Source organism: Chrysochloris asiatica, unplaced genomic scaffold (genome assembly GCF_000296735.1).
Source record: "Chrysochloris asiatica unplaced genomic scaffold, ChrAsi1.0 scaffold00241, whole genome shotgun sequence".
In the NCBI taxonomy this organism is placed as follows: Eukaryota; Metazoa; Chordata; class Mammalia; order Afrosoricida; family Chrysochloridae; genus Chrysochloris; species Chrysochloris asiatica.
The window spans coordinates 2,243,196-2,261,951 of NW_006408759.1; the positions used below are offsets into that span (position 1 = coordinate 2,243,196).

Consider the following 18,756-nt stretch of genomic DNA (forward strand, 5'->3'; position numbering starts at 1 on the left):
AGTCAGCCCCAAAGTAAACCCTTCCTTTTCAGGATGAAACTTCCCTTAACATGCTGTTACAAACAAGTGAATAAGCTTCATGTTTTGCAGCATTGGAAACTCTTATTATTATCATTTTTTCTTCCTGTCCTAGAAACTCAATACTTCCGACACTGGGTGGATTTTTCTTTTCTGTAGGTCTGTTTTATGAAAGGGTTTTCTCCCTTTTATTCACTTTGCATTGTTGATGCGTCAATGTTTTCTTTATTATCTGTCAGGGCTGGAGGAGGCAGAGAGAGGCACAGGGGAGTTGGTATTACAGAGCTACCATCTGATTGGCTGGACGGTCCGTGGCTGTGCTATAAAAGAGACCCCTGCAGGCTTGAGAGGGAGAAGCTCAGAGGATTCTGATAGCATTACACAAGGGAAAAAAAGCAAAGTGTGCTCAAAACAGAAGCCACAGCTCCTGCTGCTGCAGTTCTTTCTTAGACGTTTGATTCTAACAGAAAACAAAATGTGCAAAGGACTTGCAGGTCTGCCAGCTTCTTGCTTGAGGAGGTAAGATGATTTTCAGCTATTTATGATGTAAACCTTTTGCCTGGACTTTCTCAGTTATTTTTCTATCCTACTTACTCACCCAGTTCATTGGGATTAAAAACAGCGTGGTCAGGAGAGCATCAGCTTCCTTGTGTCCCACCAAGTCTAATTAGAAAATGTGGCTTAAGAGGTGTTCTCTCCAAATTCCAGTACCTATATATAGTTTTATATGACCTCAGTATGGAGGGCTATTCTGATGTTTAAGCCAAGTCCTCAAGCCACTAGCTATCTAGTTAAGAAGTGATAAAAGGCTTTGGGACTACATACTGTGGTCTGTAATAGCTCCACTTGTAGTACTGTTATTTGAGCATCACTTGAGTTTATAGAATTAAGTTTTTTGGAAGTATACTAGATCCATTTTTGATTTTGGAAGAAGGTGCCCCGTGAGGAGGTTTGTGTGTATCACCAGAAAGCACTGTTTTCTGTGTAGAGCTGCATGCAGCATCTCTCACTTCTCTGCTCTTATAAGCAAATGCTACAATAAGAAATGAGTTTCAAATCTAAATCTGCTTTTCCCCTGGCCCCATCTGTATTCTTGAAATGGTTTGTGTGAGTGATGGTTGACCGGAAGTATTGATCTTGAGCATACCTAATCAATTAAGTGTAATATAGAAGATGCTTCCTTCTTAAGGTGTTTTTTTGTTCTTGTTTTAATGTACTGTTTCTTGGTTTAAAAAAAAATCTTAGATATGTGATTACTCATATGTCTGTGATTTATTTGAAAAGCATAAAGAAATGTTCTTAGAGAACACACCAGTTAGGGAAAAAATTCCAATGCATATTATACTACTGAATTTTGAAGTTGAAGGGAGAAAGGTAAAACTGTATCTCGCCTCCTCCCTGTCCCCTACAAATAGAGGTCATCTTAAATTTCAATTTGAATACAATCTCAGAAAGCACAGTCTCTTGAGCATGACTAAGAAATTGACCTTTGAGATGTTCTAGCTGTCACTCGGGATCATGAAAATATTCATGACTTCTTTAAAATGAAGCAAGAGAATCCAACAGAAAGTGCCTATGAAATAGTTATCTCTGACCATCCCCATTGATTTCCTGAAATGAATGGAGCAAATTACTTCATGCTTCAGTTAGTTCACAAATGAAATTAATCATACAAAATACCAGGAGAGTCAAGGAGAAACCTATGTTCTGATAAACACTTTAGGACACAGAAAAAGATTGTCCGAGAGCTCTGCCCTCCAAGGAGCTAAGAAGCTAACACGGGGAGGTGAATTCTAAGGCAGCAGGGAGAACTGGATTTCTCTCTGGTGAATGTACCCATAAAGTCCAACATCTTCATCCTAGTGTTAGTACCTGAGGCTCCAGAGGTGACATAGCTGCTCAAGGTCACATAGGTGGTAAGTGGCAGAACAATGACCAAATCCAGGTTCCCTGACTTCAATGAACTCTGAGACCATTTTGGTTTTTGCTTGATGGTTGTTTTTGTGTTACAAGGATAAGTAGCGTAAGTGTTAATCATACTTCCAACTCTTCAAGACATGGCCCTGCATTAGCAAATACCAATTGGTTCTCAGAAAGAGTAAGGCACATGGATCTATGAAATAATCTCTATTTTGAACTGGATCAAAATTTACTTATAGCATCACCTTAGAATCAGTTGTTCCTCCTATTAAGGAGAATTTTGCATCCTTTGACCAGTTCCCAGCAGGAGAAGCAGAGAAGGAAAATGAGTCTTTGAATGAAAGAAAATACTATTTCAGGGGCAGTCCAAGAACATAAGGGCAGTCAAACCAGTAGGGGAAAACTCAGAGTGTAAGTCAGTAGGATATCAGCAATCATTCCAAAATGACGTTTCTGTGTGTTTGACTTTGTTTTTCCTCTTCCAAGTGAGACCAGTGGGTCATTCATTTCTTTTTAAGTGGAATTTCTGTCTAAAAACATTTTTGAGGACTTTTGTAATAGAAGTAATGCAAACAAAATGAAAATTCACAGAGTGGGACAGTTGAGATAACAGTTAATGAAAAAGTCCACTTCTAGAGTAAATTAGGAAGCCCTGCTGTACCCTGGCCACCTAGTAAACATGAGCAGTAAGCTGGACACTCTGCTCTCAGGAAACAATCACTAGCCTCAGTGAGGACTCTTGCTAGCTTCTCATTATTTTTAAGCCCCAAATGCCCTTTGGAGCATAAATATCCTTTATAGTCTAGATTATTAAGAACAAATGAAGCAAGTCAAGATTCCCCTAGAGGCAAATCTGGAATTGTTCAGGTTTTAGTCATTTACTCTCCTCCCCCTTTTCATGTCCCTGAGCTAGTACTGCATGGCTTACCCTCCATGCATACCAAATAGCATGACTTGCTCGGCAAACCACATCCATGACTTGAACGTGACTTTTCCTTCCCAAGGTGCTTCTAGATCTTCCTCTCTGCTAGCAGTGAGGCAGATGGAAGTAGCAGCCACCCACCAGAAGGTGGCATGCAATAAGAAGGTGCCATGCTTTGCAGTTACTATTAGCTTTCCAGTTAAAAAAAATTACCCAAAGTACATCTGTGTTTTCAATGTGTTTACTGAAGATAAACAAGTGTTCAATAACCAAAACTTGTCTATAATAGAGTGCTTAAGATCAGCTGAAGGGTCAGAACTCCAGTTACTGATAAAGAAGCTTAGGGTTATAATTCTGGCCTCAAGGTTTTGTAGTAAGTCATAGGCAGAAGCAGAAATGGAGTCCCACTTTCCTAGAAGTTCGTTCCGACTCTCATTCCCCAAATGAATTTCCTTTCCCCACCAGCCTAGTTCTAGACTCCTCAAACTATCACTAGGATGCCTTTTAAAGAGAACTGGGTAATCATTATCAATTCTCTTTCTTCCTCTTGTTTGCAGTGCAAAAGATATGAAGCATCGACTAGGCTTCCTGCTGCAGAAGTCTGATTCCTGCGAACATAATTCTTCCCATAGCAAGAAGGACAAAGTTATCATTTGCCAGAGGTAAGAGAAAAGCCCTTAAATGTTAACTATTTGATGATGAAAATGGTCCATTAGGAGGAAAGGAAGTTACGCCCCTAGTTAAACTAGACCAGGATCAAGATAATCTCTATTATCATGGACATCAGAATTGCATTTGAAATTTCCATGCATTTAGTGAAAAGGGTACCTTAATCCAAAAGTCTTATCATAATGATGGAAAATAAAATTGTGCGTTTTAAGAATCATTGATTTCTTGCCTCCGTTTTGTATCTTGGTCTTCAAGTCATTCTTTTTAATGTCTCTAGGGTGAGTCAAGAAGAACTCAAGAAATGGGCTGAATCCTTGGAAAACCTGATTAGTCATGAATGTAAGTTTTATAGCTTCCCCTCACCCCCACCACACCCCCATCCCCAGTTTAAGCATAAAGGCACTCTGGATAAGACGAATGATTTCATTATATGCGTGGCCTAAAAGACCTACACAAAGGCCTATGTTCCTCTGACTTCTGGATCAGCAGTACCTTTGCTCTTATATCTAGTCTGCTTAACATTTTACTAAACTCTAGAGCTTTGTGATATATACCACGGAAGTTAACATAGGAGCCATGGGGAAAACCATTTCTCTCACCACATACAAAAAAAAAAAAAAAAAAGGAGAGAGAGAAAAAATTCTGAATCTTCTTGTAGAATCAACTTCTGTTTCTTGCTCCCAAACCCACCTTTTCAGTTGGTAGCTGCATAGGCTTTTCAAAAACAAAACACTTCCTATTGAACTCACTCACCATTGCTTGAAAAACATTTCACATCCTGAACAATAATTGCTACGCATAGTTGATAACCTAGTAGACATCAGATGCAAGTCAGGATTGTCTGATTCCAAGTGACCCCCAAAGTAGAGGGAAAGGGGTTTGCATCAATCCAATGCCTTATTCCTCTAAGTACTTTAGTTTTTCTGAAATATGTATGGGATTAAGCAGCATGATGACAACTATGGTTCTTTCTCCCATGTAACAGGTGGGCTGGCGGCTTTCAAAGCTTTCCTGAAGTCTGAATACAGTGAGGAAAACATTGATTTCTGGATCAGCTGTGAAGAATACAAAAAAATTAAATCACCCTCTAAACTGAGTCCCAAGGCCAAGAAGATCTACAATGAATTCATCTCAGTCCAGGCAACTAAAGAGGTAGGTTTTCATGACAGAAAACTCTCTGGTTCTTAGTGAAATTTTTGAGTAATGTCAATGATGTGGGTTTTTAGATCATGAGAGTTAAGGAAAAAGATATAACAGTAGAACAGTTCATTATGATCATGACAACCCCAAATACATTAGCTAAGAAAAAGCTTTCATTCAGAGGACCAGATGAGCACCCTTAATGAATTGTTCTGATGAATCTTCCCAGTGTGGGAGTAAGAAAAGGAAACATTGTCCTACCCACCCTGAAAGAGTGAACCTGTTATACTCTTTCGTGTGGGTCAAGATGGAGAGTAAATGTACTTTTTTCCTTTTCTGGATCTGGGGGATGCATAGTCATTGTTAAGTAAAAAGCATGTAGCCTCCCACACTTAGCAGGATGAGATGTCTAATGGCCTTTGTCCTTCAGGTGAACCTGGATTCTTGCACCAGGGAGGAGACCAGCCGGAACATGCTGGAGCCCACAATAACCTGCTTTGATGAGGCTCAGAAGAAGATTTTCAACCTGATGGAGAAGGATTCATATCGCCGCTTCCTGAAGTCCAGATTCTATCTTGATTTGGCCAACCCTTCCAGCTGTGGGTCAGAGAAGCCAAAAGGAGCCAAGAGTCCTGCAGACTGTACTTCCCTGGTTCCCCAGTGTGCCTAATTCCCACTGGGAAATGGAAGACTGATATGCCAAGACTCTATGTTCTGGAAAACCAAGGCCAAATACTGATCTGTATTAAGCACCAATGCTATAACCATGTTGTAGCCTAGTATCCATGCTACCTGGCATGTGCAAGTCACTCCCATGTAGAAACTAGATTTCATTTTGATGTCCATAAGGGTGGGATCGCATTCCAAACCAATTTCCCCAAATTTCTTTTAGGGTGCCATTTGAGCAAGTCTCCAAATATTGGCCTTGTATGTTTGGCTTTTCAAAGATTGTTGGCAGGTGTCTCCTCCCACAGTTTGACCTCAGGGTGGTCTGTTGGTACACTTTACGTGACATCCACGTATGCACATGTATTCTGTTAGCTCGCACTTTCTCCAAGCTTAAATGAGGTTGATATTATGTATATATGTATGTGTATGTGTATTTCTGCAAGAGAAGATGGGAACGGCCCTTGGTGTTCATAACTAGAGTGTATGCACGTACTTACATGCATGTTCTGATCCCTGATCTTTCATTCTGCATTGGAATAGGGAAACTGAACTAACCACCAGGCAAACTAAAAAGGAACACTAATCTATGGAGAGTTGATTCTGTAAAACTCATATGTGTCTTGATGGTGAGGCATCCATGGGCTATTGTACTTGATTTAACTACTGACAGCTTCCAAGTTGAGCAGTGTTCTGAGAAGCAAGTATCATATCATAAATAATCATATACCTGAATGACACAATATTGCCTCAGGCTGGTTTTATCATTATGGCACTTTTGAGTCCCAAAGCTGCTGACCTTCCCTTCTTTGCCCAGGTGCTTAGTTCACTGTTACTAGTAGCTGGGGTTGGTATGAAGTTGGGAGATGGGATACTTGATCTAAATGAAGAAATGCAATTAGGATCTTGCCAGCTCTACCTACCATACAATACTGGCTGTGCAAGGGCATGAAATTTCAGTCAGAGTTCTTGTCCTCTAGTCTTTCTTCCTCTCCTACTCAAGGTGCTCTTTTCCCTTTGTTTTTCCTGAGAACCTTAGCCATCAGGTGATGGCTCCATGGTTCATTTTTGTTCCCATTATCCATAATGGCACTAGGCTATATGTCTAACGTTATAAACCAGCAACTGGGGGAAAGATTATATTTTATAAAGGGGAAACATGTTTCCACAAACTGCAAAGCTCTCATCATTTTCTGTTTTGAGGTAGAATCTCATTCAATTCATCCCAAACTTTAGGGCTAACAGAGACTGAAGGCCTTTCTTTCTAGACCTTGAAATGAAATGAGGGGGCAAAAAAAAGAGATGTTCTTTGTTAGAACTACTGCTTGGAACTTTTCAAGGCTCATGTAATACTTGAAAATTTCTCATTTATGTTATTTATGATGTCTTGTATAATTTTTTTATTATTGTATTGTTTTATAAATGGGGGTGCAGGATATCACCTGAATTTTTAATGAATGGCCAGGAAGTCATTTTCTTCTCATTCTTCTAAAACTACTGCCTTTGTAAGCATACACATGCATACACTCACACTGCACCAGTTTCTCCAGTATAAATTACATGTGTGAGCACCTTGGTGGCTTTTAAGTCAATATCTGGAGTGCAGAATGAAGACACTAGAGTGTGTGCATACAAGTCCATCATATTAAAGATACAGATTTTCTCAATTGTACCTTTCTTAACTCTCTGGCAGTCTTGCTCTCAATGTCCACAGAGTTCTTCATCAAAGTTCCTTTCTGTGATACATAGTCCCACAATTCTGTCTAGTTAGCTGCAGAATATAAACATGTAACTTTCTTGGTCTTGCCCTATTATTACTGTCATGACTTGGATTATTCCTGTATTCACAGACTGCTGTTCCACATTGGGGATCTGGGAGGTCATTCTGAATGAGAATTAAATTATTTTATGTAATACATTTTTTAAGTGTGTTTTTCAATTGTAGTTTCTTGTTCATCACCTTTAGACATGGTGAGTTTACGTGGTCTTGATTCACAGACAGAATGCTTCTTCCATATGCATGCCTATTTCTATCATGCACTTTATAAGCCTGTAACCTGATGCTTCCAGAAAATACACACATCTTAATAAGGGTAAATAAATACTTCATACAAAAGTATCTGCTTGTAAACACATTAAGTATCCATGGGGCTATGTTATGAGAAGCAAAGCAGAAGGGTGTGGGGTAAATTTAGGAAATGGCTCACACAGCCTTTCTTACATACCATCTTGACAAAGAAGCATAAAATACAGTTGACCCTTGAACCACCTGAGGGTTAATGGCACAAACACCACCACCACGCAGTCAAAAATCATGTGTAACTTTTGACTACTTCTAAACTTAACTAGTGGTGGTTGTTCGCCGTGGAGTTAGTTCAGACTCATAGCGACCCTGTACAGGGTTTCTGAGGCTATACATCTTTACAGGAGCAGAAAGCCTCATCTTTTTCCTGTGGAATAGCTGGTAGTTTCAAAATGCAGACCCTGAGGTTAGCAGCCCAATTCATAACTACTACGCTACCAGAGCTCCTTAAATTTAACAAGTAATAGTCTACTTTTACCTACTGTTGACTGGAACCTTTAATCTATAACATCAACTGTTTATTATGCATATTTTGTATGTTTATATGTATTATTTCTTAAGGTCAGCGGTTCGAAACTACCAGCCGCTCCGCGGGAGAAAGATGAGGCTTTCTACTCCCGTAAGGATTTACACCCTCGGAAACCCTGTACAGGGTCGCTATGGGTCGGAACCGACTCGACGGCACTTAACAACAACAACAACAACCAATATGTATTATTTGCTGTACCCACATCAAAATAGTATTTTCAGTGTTATATATAAAGGCATTTAGCAAAATGTGTAAGGTTTTTGTCCCTGCTAAAATGGCTGCACAAATTTCCTTTCCTCTTTGAAAATGTTCCTTACACTGGACTCATTTCTCCTGACCTCAATCTATGGTGCATATCAATAATTTAACTTTTCTTGTAATGTCATGAATTTTCTCTGCTTCTTGGAAACAATTCCAGCATCACTAGTGGCATTTTGTATTGGTTCCAACAGTTATTGAAAGTTAGCAGGATTATACTAGACACAATGAAAAGTATAAAAGAACTGCAAGAGAACATTTTTTTTGCTGTGATACACAATTAACTGACAAGATGAATTGCTCTTGCAGAGATGAGTAGCATCACACAGCATTTTTTTAAATGCATGTATAAGTAGAGCTGCACAGTTCAAATCTGTGTTGTTCAAGGGTATACTGTAAATACCATATATTATTTATTTACTGCCACCGCTTGCCTACCTCTACTTACAAAGTGCTCATACATGTAATTTATACTCGAGAAATCTGTGCAGTGTGTGAGTAACTTCAGAGATTTGCTAACTAGATTTAGAGGTTCACTTTTTGGATCCTCAACAAATTTTTAAGGCTTAAGGTTCACCTTCCAGAGCAGCCTTTCTTTTGTTAACAAATTACCTGCATGATTGAAAGGCAGGCCAGTGGAAGACTGAGGAAGAACAAGGGACCTATATGCATCTGGAAGATAGACTCCCTGTCAAAACAGCTCCAAGTTCTCTTTCTTTTGCTGCTTTCATCCCTGAAAAAGAAATCATAGAACTTTCCAATTTGCATTTATAAGCACTATGACTATTGTGCCATGGAGTCCTTGGTCTCCGATTTCTCCCTTTCCCATTTTAACATCCATATTTACAAAATATTAGGCACAAAGGATCTTAAACATGTTTAAGTAAGATTCTTTTAAGGTTCTAGTGAAAATATGAACCATCTCTTGAGAAGTACACAAAATAATCCAAGTTTCTCATAAATGTTTATTGTTGGGTGTCATTGAGTCAATTTTGACTAAAAATGACACCATGTGATAGAGTAGATGTGTTCCACAGGATTTTCTTGGCTGTAATCTTTACTGAAGGATTCTATGGGCAAAATATTGAATGATGCACAATGCATCAAAAGAAGATGGAAGGAATACACAGAGTCACTGTACCAAAAAGAAATGGTCGATATTCAACTGTTTCAAGACTTAGCATATGATCAAGAGTCAATGGTACTGAAGGAAGAATTACAAGCTGCACTGAAGGCATTGACAAAGAACAAAGCTCCAGGAATTGATAGAATACAGAGAATTTTCAACAAACTGAGGCAACACTGAGGCACTCATTCGACTATGCCAAGAAATTGGAAGACATTTAACTGAACAACTGATTGGAAGAGATCCATATTTGTACCCACTCCAAAGAGAGGTGACCCAGTGGAATGCAGAAATCATCAGACACTATAATTAATATCACATGAAAGTAAAATTTTGCTCAAGATAATTAAAAAATGACTGAAACATTACATTGACAGGGAATTGCCAGAGGTTCAAGTGGATTCAGATGAAGATGTAGAATGAAGAATATCATTGTTGACATTAGATGGATCTTGGCTGAAAGCAGAGAATGCCAGAAAGATGCTTAACTGTGCTTCACTGACAATGCAAATGCTTTTGACTATGTGCATCAGGCAAGCTATGGACCACGTTGCTGAGAATGAGTATTCTGAAATATTTAATTATGCTCATGAAGAACTTATACATAGACTAAGAGGCAGTTGCTTGAACAGAAAAGGGAACATTGAATGGTTTAAAATCAGGAAGGATGTGCACGCGAGTTGTATATTTTCACAGTACTTATTCAATCTGCATGCTGAGCAAATACTCTGAGAAGCTGGATTTAATGAAGAAGAATGTGGCATCAGGATTGAAGGTAGACTTGTTAACAGCCTGCAGTATGCAGATGATACAACCTTGGTTGTTGAAAATGAAGAGGACTTAAAATGCATATTAGTGAAGATCAAAGACCACAACCTTTGGTATGGGTTGCACCTCAGTGTAAATAAAACAGAATTCTCACCATCAACACTCACGGAAACAGCAGTCTAGATATCAAATGATATATTGTATTAGGCAAATCAGCTGCACAAGACATTTTTAAAGTGTTCAAGAACAAAGATATCAGGAGTAAAGTGCACCTCACCCAACCCATAATATTTTCAATAGTGTTATATGCATGTGAAAGTTGGACAGTGGATAAGGAAGACTGTCAAAGAATTGATGCATTTGAGTTGTGGTGTTGAAGAAGAATATGAAAAGTACCATGGACTTCTAGAAGAACAAACAAACCTATGTTGGAAGAAATACAGCCAGAATGCTCATTGGAAGCCAGGGTGGCAAGACTTTTTTTCTCATATTTCGGACACATTGTCAGGAGGGACCAGACCCTGGAGAAGGATGTCATGCTAGGTAAAGTAGCTCAGAGAAAAAGTGAAGACCTTCAATGAGATGGATTGACATGGTAGCAACAGCAAGGAGCTCAAGTTTAACAACCATTGTGCGGATGGTAGAGGACCTGACAGTGTTTTCTTCTATTGTGCATGAGCTGGCTATGAGTCAGAATCAATCTGATAGCACCTATCAACAAAAACAACAATTCTTTACATAAGCAGATGTCTATGTCCTTCTCCTGCAGAACTGTTGGGTAGATTTGAATCACCAACTTGATGGTTAGCAGCCTAGAGCTTAACTGTTTGTGCCACCAGGGCTCTTGTTTTTATAAATGTTTATATAAACACCTTACACACACATAAGACTATCATTCCTATTTCATATTGTTGATGTATCTGACTCTACCAGAAAAGTGTATATATACAATAGTAATGCCTAAGCTCTTTGGAAACCCTAACCAGGGTGGCTATGGATTAGAACTGACTCGACAGCATTTGACAACAACAAAGAAGAAATGAAAGGAAATTCAAAGTCACTGCTTTAGCAGGTATAAGCAGTGTTCTTCTTTCTCTCCAGTCTTCACCTTGGTCATTCTTTCTTTCCTCTTGATTACTGGCCATGAGATAAACAAGTATGTATTGACTGTATTTCTGAAGGCTTTATATAGAAAGTTCCATGTCTCCCTAACCTCTTATTGTTACTTACCATGTGCCATAAACTGTCTTAAGCCCTTTAGATGAAGAATTCATTTCATTCTCATAACAACCCTCATAGGTACATGCCAATCATGGCATATTGCCTCTGCTAAACTTGTATCCATTTTTGTAGATGAGGAAACTGAGATGCAAAGAGGTTAAGTAATTTGACAAGGCCAAATTGTTGTTAAGCAGCAGACCTGAGATTTTTAACTGAGGTAGCCTTGGCTTTGGAGATCATGGCAGAGATATATAGCACTCAACCAAATAACCATATGCTAATTGAGGAAGAGCAGAATGTCATTTTTCAGCCTAATTGGTCAAAAATGGAGTCCAAGTTCATTGTTCATTTCTCTCTTCTCCTTTGGTGGCAACTTTGAAGGGCCAATATTCTAGATCGTTCAGCTATAAGATGGAGAATAACTTCATGACTCATGTCAAACTGTGATTATATGAGGGGGAAAAACCTTTGCTAATTAAAGTCATGTGTTCGTGGGGTCATTTGTTTCAGCAGCAGAACATTGCCTTATCTGAGTAACATAGAGACCATGCTCTTAAACCATTATGCAATATGCTACAGTATACTATATTATTTGTGTCACAGTCAGATGTTAGAGACTCAGAATATTCATCTGTATTCATAGCATCTTGAAAACAAAAACTTTAATCTGTTAGAGTTATTCTACAACCAAAGGTTCCAATGAAGTGTTCTGATACTTTGTGTTAAAAGTGATTGGATTTTTAAAGTTAAAAATTATACAATTAAAGAATTGAAACTAAGAAAGAGTAAAGTAAAAAGAGAGAAGAAACAAGAGGAGAAATGAAGAAAGAGTAAGGAGAGAAAAAACAATAACCGGATCTACCTTCAGGGAAAACATATTATTCATCAGCGTGGGTGAAACATATGAACAAAAAAATATGAGAGCAAAGCCATTCAGGTAAATTGGCTCATGTGACCAGCCAGATTCAAAAACACAGTATAAAAAGAAAATTGTTCTATTCATTTAATTGAGTTCAGAGGCTGAACTCAAAAACATGGGTCTGCTTTGGCCATTAAATTACACGATGGCCAACCAATTTACCTGTTGTTTTGATACGCATGGCTTTGCTTTACTAACAGCTAGATACTACAAAGAAACATGACATGAAAGGAAAACATTGTGTTTTGTTCTTTTTGTGATATAGAATAGAGGCAAATTAGGTAAGGTGGTTTCAACAGAGTTCTCTTAGAATTAGAATCCATTTTCTAAGATTTTATATGCCGAATGCTAAGAGAACTATTCTTTTTCTAAGGCAGACCAGTGGAGACAAATAATATCTGGTGATAACCTGGGTTTCCAAAGTAGATCTTAAATCTAATAGTGGCATCAGACAGACATTTATGGGATGCTTAATAATTGCCAGAGCTACGCTGAATGCTTTATACTACCTAATCTTTTCAGTTTCTTTTATTGTTTCTTTAATATAAATTTTGACTGTAATTTTTATTGTGAATTAGGCAAAGGCTGATAGACCAAATCAGGTTTCCATTCAACGGTTCATATGTATTTGGATTCATGACATTGATTGCAATCCTCACAATGTAATAGTACTTCTACCACTTCCTATGTGTGCGGTTTTCATTCATTCTTCTTCTTAATTCTTCCTACCTTTTAAGTTTTATCTCTGAGGAAATGCTGCCCTTGGATCTTGCATGGTTGGCTGGTCTAGGGAATGTGTACCTCCCTGATGTTATTATTCAGCTTATTGATATTGTTTCATGTCATCAAGTAGGTTCCTACTCATAGTGATCCTGCATAGGGGTTCTGAGGCTACTGAGTCTTCATGGGAGCAAATATCCTCATCTTTCTCCTGCAGAGTAGCTAATGGGTTCAAACCACCAATCTTGTGTATGATTTTGAGTTTTGTTCCACGTTTTCATCCCGCTTTATCCAGGGCCTCCTATTGTGATCCCTTTCAGAGTGTTCAGCAGTGGTAACTTCTTCTAGTATCTTTTTAAATTTTCAGAAAAAACTTCTGAAGTAGGTGATATCAGTAACTTACATTATAAATGGGAAAACTAGAGTGTAGAAAAGTCAAGAAGTATATCCAAGATTTTATAACAAAAAACTATTAGAACTTGAGTCAAATCTAGAAATATGTCTCTAGAGTTCACATTTTAAATGTTTAAGTCAACAGAGAAGGAAACAGAAGGAAGAAAAGAAAGAAGGAAGAAAAGCAAGTAAGGAAAGAATAACAAAGAAATGGAAATGTAGGCGGAAAGAACTCAAAAGATGAGTGAAGGGAAGAAAGGGTATGAGAAGGAAAGGAATGAAAGGAGGGGTACACATGGGGGAAAAACAGGAATGATAGAGAAATGAATCAAATCAAAATATGAGGAAAGGCAAAAAATACCAAGCGTTCTTCAGCACGCCTGTTCTATTAAATTGGCCACTCCCATCCTGCCCTAAGTGAAGCAGGTGGACCGTCAGCTGTCTCCACAGGTGAAAGGTAAATTTGGGAAGTTTTAGAAGCATAGTAAAGGTCAGGCAGTTTGACAAACTGGCCCTGCGCTTCCACGGGCGGCTGCTCTTCCTCAAGGATGTACTGGGAGATGAAATCTGCTGGTCTTTCTACCTGCAGCGCCGCAAAATCCCTGAGGTGTGCTGCACCTCCATTGTCTATGCCACAGAAAAGAAGCAGACCAAGAAGGTGTTCCCAGAAACTCGGCTCTTTGAGGAGACCATGAACATCCTAATCTACGAGACATCCCCGGGCCCAGACCCTGCCCTCCTGGAGGCCATAGGGGTGCTGCTGGAGGTGGTGGCGCAGTCTGTGGGGAGGATGAGGAGAACCGAGAGCACCGTGTCCACAGAATCCATGTCCGGCGCCACATCATCCATGAGGAGCGTCCTCATGGCCAACAAATCGGCTTCAAGGACTGACCTCTGACCCTCCCCCTGCCTTCCTTTTTCTCCTGGGACTTAGTCCCGTTCTCTTTTCCTTGTAATCCTTACTGATTGTAAGAATCACTTTTCAATTTCCTTTTCTTCCCTAAATTTGCCAGATACTAACCTGAATGATTCCACAGAGCAACTCTTTAATACACAAAGGGGTCTCAAAACATTTGTGGGAAAATTCCATTAGCTCTCAATTACATATTTGAACTTGTTGACGTTCCCTTGTTTATATATGTGTGTATGAGCCCTAGCTGTGTATGAGCCCTAGCTGTGTATGAGCTGCTAGCCTAAAGGTCTACAATTCAAACCCACCAGAAAGATAAGGCAGCCTGCTTAGTAAAGATTTACAACCTCACAAACCCTATAAAGTGGTTCTACCTTGTTCTGTAGGGTTGCTATTAGAATCAACACCAAAAAAATTCACTGCCACCCAGTCAGTTCTGACTAGCAGCAGCCATAACATGGTGGTTCAATTCCAGATTTACAATCCTGGAAATCCTATATAGGGGTCACCATGAGTCAGAATCGATGGCAGAGAGATTTGTTTGGATATATATATTAATATATATGTACGTGGTGGCTCTGGAGGATAATCATGGACTGTGAACCATAAGGTTGGTTCTAGCCCATCAGTCACTCTTCAGGAGAAAGGTGAGGCCTTCTGCTACTGTAAAGTATTATAGCCTTGGAAACCCTATATAGGGTCACTATGTCCATTCTATTCATCCATCCATCCATTCATTCATTTATTTGACAGAAGTACAAAAAAGAGAAAAGGAAAGCTCAGCTGTCTTTTGTTTATTTTACTGCCAACTGAGGCAGTATTGCCCAAGAATCAAGTGATTCAGACTCTGAGGAACTGCACGTGGCCAGGACTCAAGATGGAAACAGCCATTCCTGAGCCTGGGCCTGGTCACGTTGCTCCTAGCTCCCCTCTTGAAGAGAAGTCAGCAGTGGCCATGAGGCCTAGGTTCAAAGGAAATTGCCCTGTACATGAGTCTGGTCATAGTAGCAGCATGTGCAAACCAGCAGGGAGTTAGACCGTGGGAATCTGTCAGGGATAACCTCTTGAGAGCAACTCTCCAGGGTTGACTTTGGGGACAATGCTTCTGAAGAAAGTCAAGCAAGAGTTTTGTTGATTCTTTCTTCTTTTTTTTTTAAGTTTATTTGTAAAATTCCCAGATTATTCCACAAATCCATCTGGTCTTTCTGTATCTAGTTGTCTTCTCTGAGGACAGTATATCCCTGAGACATCCTTTCAATAACAATAACAAATTGTGGGAAACAAATTTTAGTTACATCACATTATACACAAGGCATGTTCATGTTTTTCCTTTCACCATCATCCCTGTAAGCTGTCTTCTTTATCCTTGCCTTGTTTCTCCTCTGTAGGACTTTGTGGCTTGTGCTTCCTTATCTTCTAGCTCTCCCATGCTTTTCAGGCATTGGAAAGGATAGTTGCTTAGGACAGTTTACAAATTCCAGATCAAGTGTTGTTCTTCTTTTTTTATTTCCTATCTTTATGAAAAGGAACTCTGGAAGTGTAGTGGTTACGAATCGGGCTGCGAACCACAAGGTCAGTAGTTGGAAACTACCAGCTGTCCTGTGGAAGAAAGATGAGGCTTTCTGCTCCCGTAAAGATTTACAGCCTCGGAAACCCTGTACAGGGTTGCTATGGGTTGGAATCGACTCGACGGCACTTAACAACAACAACAACAACATCTTTATGAATGACAATACCTTACCTGGAACCACTCAAACTAGAGATCTGAGAATCATTTCAACCTCCAGTTTTCATTTGTATAACTGTAAAATTACTCTCAGAGCTCTCAAAGGTTATTCCCACCTTGCTACCTACCTGACCATGTTGTTGTTAAATACTGTTGAGTAGGTTCTGAATCATAGCAACCCTGTATAGGGTTTCCAAGGAGCAGCTAGTGAGTTTGAACCACTGACCTTTAGGTTCACATCAACATTGCAGTCCAGTGCTTTATCCAACAGAGCCACACCAAGACTCCAGCGTTGTTGTTAAGGACCATGGAGTCGATTTCCTACCCATAGTGACCCTGTATAGTGTTTCCAAGGAGCAGCTGGTGAAATTGAACAGCCGACCTTACAGTTCAAATGGCTTTGCAGGCTGGTGCATTAACCCACAGCACCACACCAGGACTCCATTTTTGTTGTTGTTTTTAAGTGCGGTTGAGTTGGTTCTGAACCATAGTGACCCTATATAGGGTTTCCGAGGAGTGACTGGTGAGTTTGAACCACCGACCTTGCAGTTCAAATGGCATTGCAGTCTGGACTCCATAGCAGACTCTTAGTCCAGACCCTCAATCTGTGTGGTCTGGGTTCTTGCCTTAGCCTTTTTAGTCAAGGCTAATATCTTTGAATTCACTCTAAATAATTACCAGTGTATTCTAAGATGTACAGTTGATGTATCACTCTATTGCTTAAAATTTTCAATGGCAGTCTTTGTTGTTATTATATGCTGCAGAGTTGGTTCCGACTCAAAGGGACCTATATAAGATTTCCAAGGAGTCCCTAGTGGGTTTGAACTGCCTATCTGTGGTTAACAGTGTGTTTACCTTACAGCAGCACACCAGGACTCTAGGCATGTTGTAGTTGTTAAGTGCTGTCTAGTCAGTTTCAGCTCATAATGACCCTGTGCAAGGTTTACAGGAGAAGCTAGTGGATTTGAACCATAGACCTTTCAATTAGCAGCACAGTGTTTATTCTACAGTATCACTCCAGGACTTTAGGCTATTCTTGATATAATTGAAACCTGTCTAGCTTTCTAGTTTCATCTTCTACATCTCCCTTCCTTTCCAGCCTATAGTTAGTTCCTCCTTTGAGCTAACTGCAGATCCTAAAATGGTACTTTGTTAATTGCCTCTGTCATTGCCAATATCAGTCCACTGTGCCTGTCTTTATCTAGGTAACTCCTATCTTACTCTTTATTTTAAACTCAGCTCATGATTGATCCTCTTGAGGAAGGCTTACACCACTTCCTGGTATGATGTAAATGTTCTTCCGTGAGGGTCCCTTAATATTCTGGAAGTTGTTGCTGTGAAATGCTGTCAAGTGAGTTCTGGCTCATAGAGACCCTTTGTAGTGTTACAGAGGCTTTAAACCTTCCTGGGAGCAGAAGGTCTCATCTTTCTCCCACAGAGTGGCTGACAGGCTCGAACTGCAGACCTAGTGGTGCACAGTCCCGTATTTATCATTCAGAACCAACAATGCGCTTACTAATCCTCTGATATGCTTCATTTACGATTAGTACACTTATTATTATGACCATTGATTAATAAAACTGTCTCTCAATCTACATGCTAGTTCCGTAAAGTTATATGTCATGTCTCATTTGCTTTTCTAGTGTCTGCACCAAGTAGTAAGTCTAGTATCCAGAAAGCAAATTTGCATTGAATATGCACCCGGCAGCAGCTTCACATACTTTTGGACATAAACAGAAGTGATCCATCTAGTCTCTTCATTGCTATTTCTTCTTGGAGAAGACAAGAATGTTTTTCCCAGCTTTGTGCTGTGAGGTATTGGAGTAGGAGTGGTAAAATGGCTAGAGTAAGGAAGAACTGATTGGAGCTACTTCATAGAGAAGAGATAAAAATCATACATAGAATTATAAGAGTACTTGTTTGTGGATCTATTTTATATATATAATTAAAATGTACATTGTTGTTATGTTGTTAAGTCCAGTCGGTTCCAACTCACAGTGTCCCTGTGTAAGGTTTCTAGGAGTGACTGGTGGGTTTGAACAACCTACTTTAAGGAGGTCTGGTAACGTAGTGGTTAAGAATTGGGCTGCAAACTGTAAGGTCAGCAAGTCCGAAACTACCAGCTGTTCCGCTGGGAGAAAGACAAGGTGTTCTGCTCTGGTAAAGATTTACAGCCTCAGAAACCCTGTACAGATAGGGTCGCTATGAGTCAGAACCGACTCCACGGCACATAGCCACTCCACTCCACTTTATGGTGCAGTGCACTAGCCTACTGTGTCACATAATTTTTTATGTCATTAACATTAGTAGTTTGTTGTTCTTAAGTTTAGTCAAGTCCGTCAGATTCATAGAGACACAGTATAGGGTTTCTGAGGAATGGCTGGTGAGTTTGAACCGCCAACCTTGTGATTCAAATTAACCTTGCAGTACAGTGCTTTATCCAACAGTATCACACCAGGACTCCATCATTAGCATACTCCCCTGTAAAAACAACTTAATGAGTGATATCTATCACTGATTGTTTACTATCTATGAATGCCTCTCTATGTGAATTGTTGTTGTTGTTAAGTGCAGTGGAGACGGTTCTAACTCATAGTGACCTTGCATAGTATTTCCAAGAAGCAGCTGGTAGGTTTGAACTGCCGATTTTGTAGTTCTCACTGCAGTGCTGATCTTACAGCGCCACACTTAATATATGTAACAACCTTATGTTTAAAAGCATTAAAAATATCACCTTCTTCTACACATGAGAAACTGAGACACAGGAG

General features: G+C 39.5%; 1 protein-coding gene across 2 annotated transcripts; it reads left to right on the top strand.

The window, feature by feature from the left end:
• The first annotated feature begins 376 nt into the window (after nucleotides 1-376).
• On the top strand, nucleotides 377-5,498 carry RGS4 (regulator of G-protein signaling 4). Of its 2 annotated transcripts, XM_006873428.1 has the most exons (5): nucleotides 377-537; nucleotides 3,418-3,522; nucleotides 3,807-3,868; nucleotides 4,515-4,681; nucleotides 5,100-5,498. In XM_006873428.1, the coding sequence occupies exons 1-5, from the start codon at nucleotides 494-496 to the stop codon at nucleotides 5,337-5,339; spliced, it is 618 nt and encodes a 205-aa protein (XP_006873490.1). In that variant the 5' UTR covers nucleotides 377-493; the 3' UTR covers nucleotides 5,340-5,498. The 2 variants fall into 2 exon arrangements, with proteins under 2 accessions (XP_006873490.1, XP_006873491.1); XM_006873429.1 differs by lacking the exon at nucleotides 4,515-4,681 and having other exon boundaries at nucleotides 494-537; nucleotides 5,100-5,170.
• The last annotated feature ends 13,258 nt before the right edge of the window (nucleotides 5,499-18,756 follow it).

Coding starts and splice junctions, on each gene's coding strand:
- RGS4 (XM_006873428.1), top strand. CDS start 494: ATGTGCAAAGGACTTGCAGGTCTGCCAGCTTCTTGCTTGAGGAG. Junction 3,869..4,514: donor AAACCTGATTAGTCATGAAT/GTAAGTTTTATA, acceptor CCCATGTAACAG/GTGGGCTGGCGGCTTTCAAA. Junction 4,682..5,099: donor CAGTCCAGGCAACTAAAGAG/GTAGGTTTTCAT, acceptor TTTGTCCTTCAG/GTGAACCTGGATTCTTGCAC.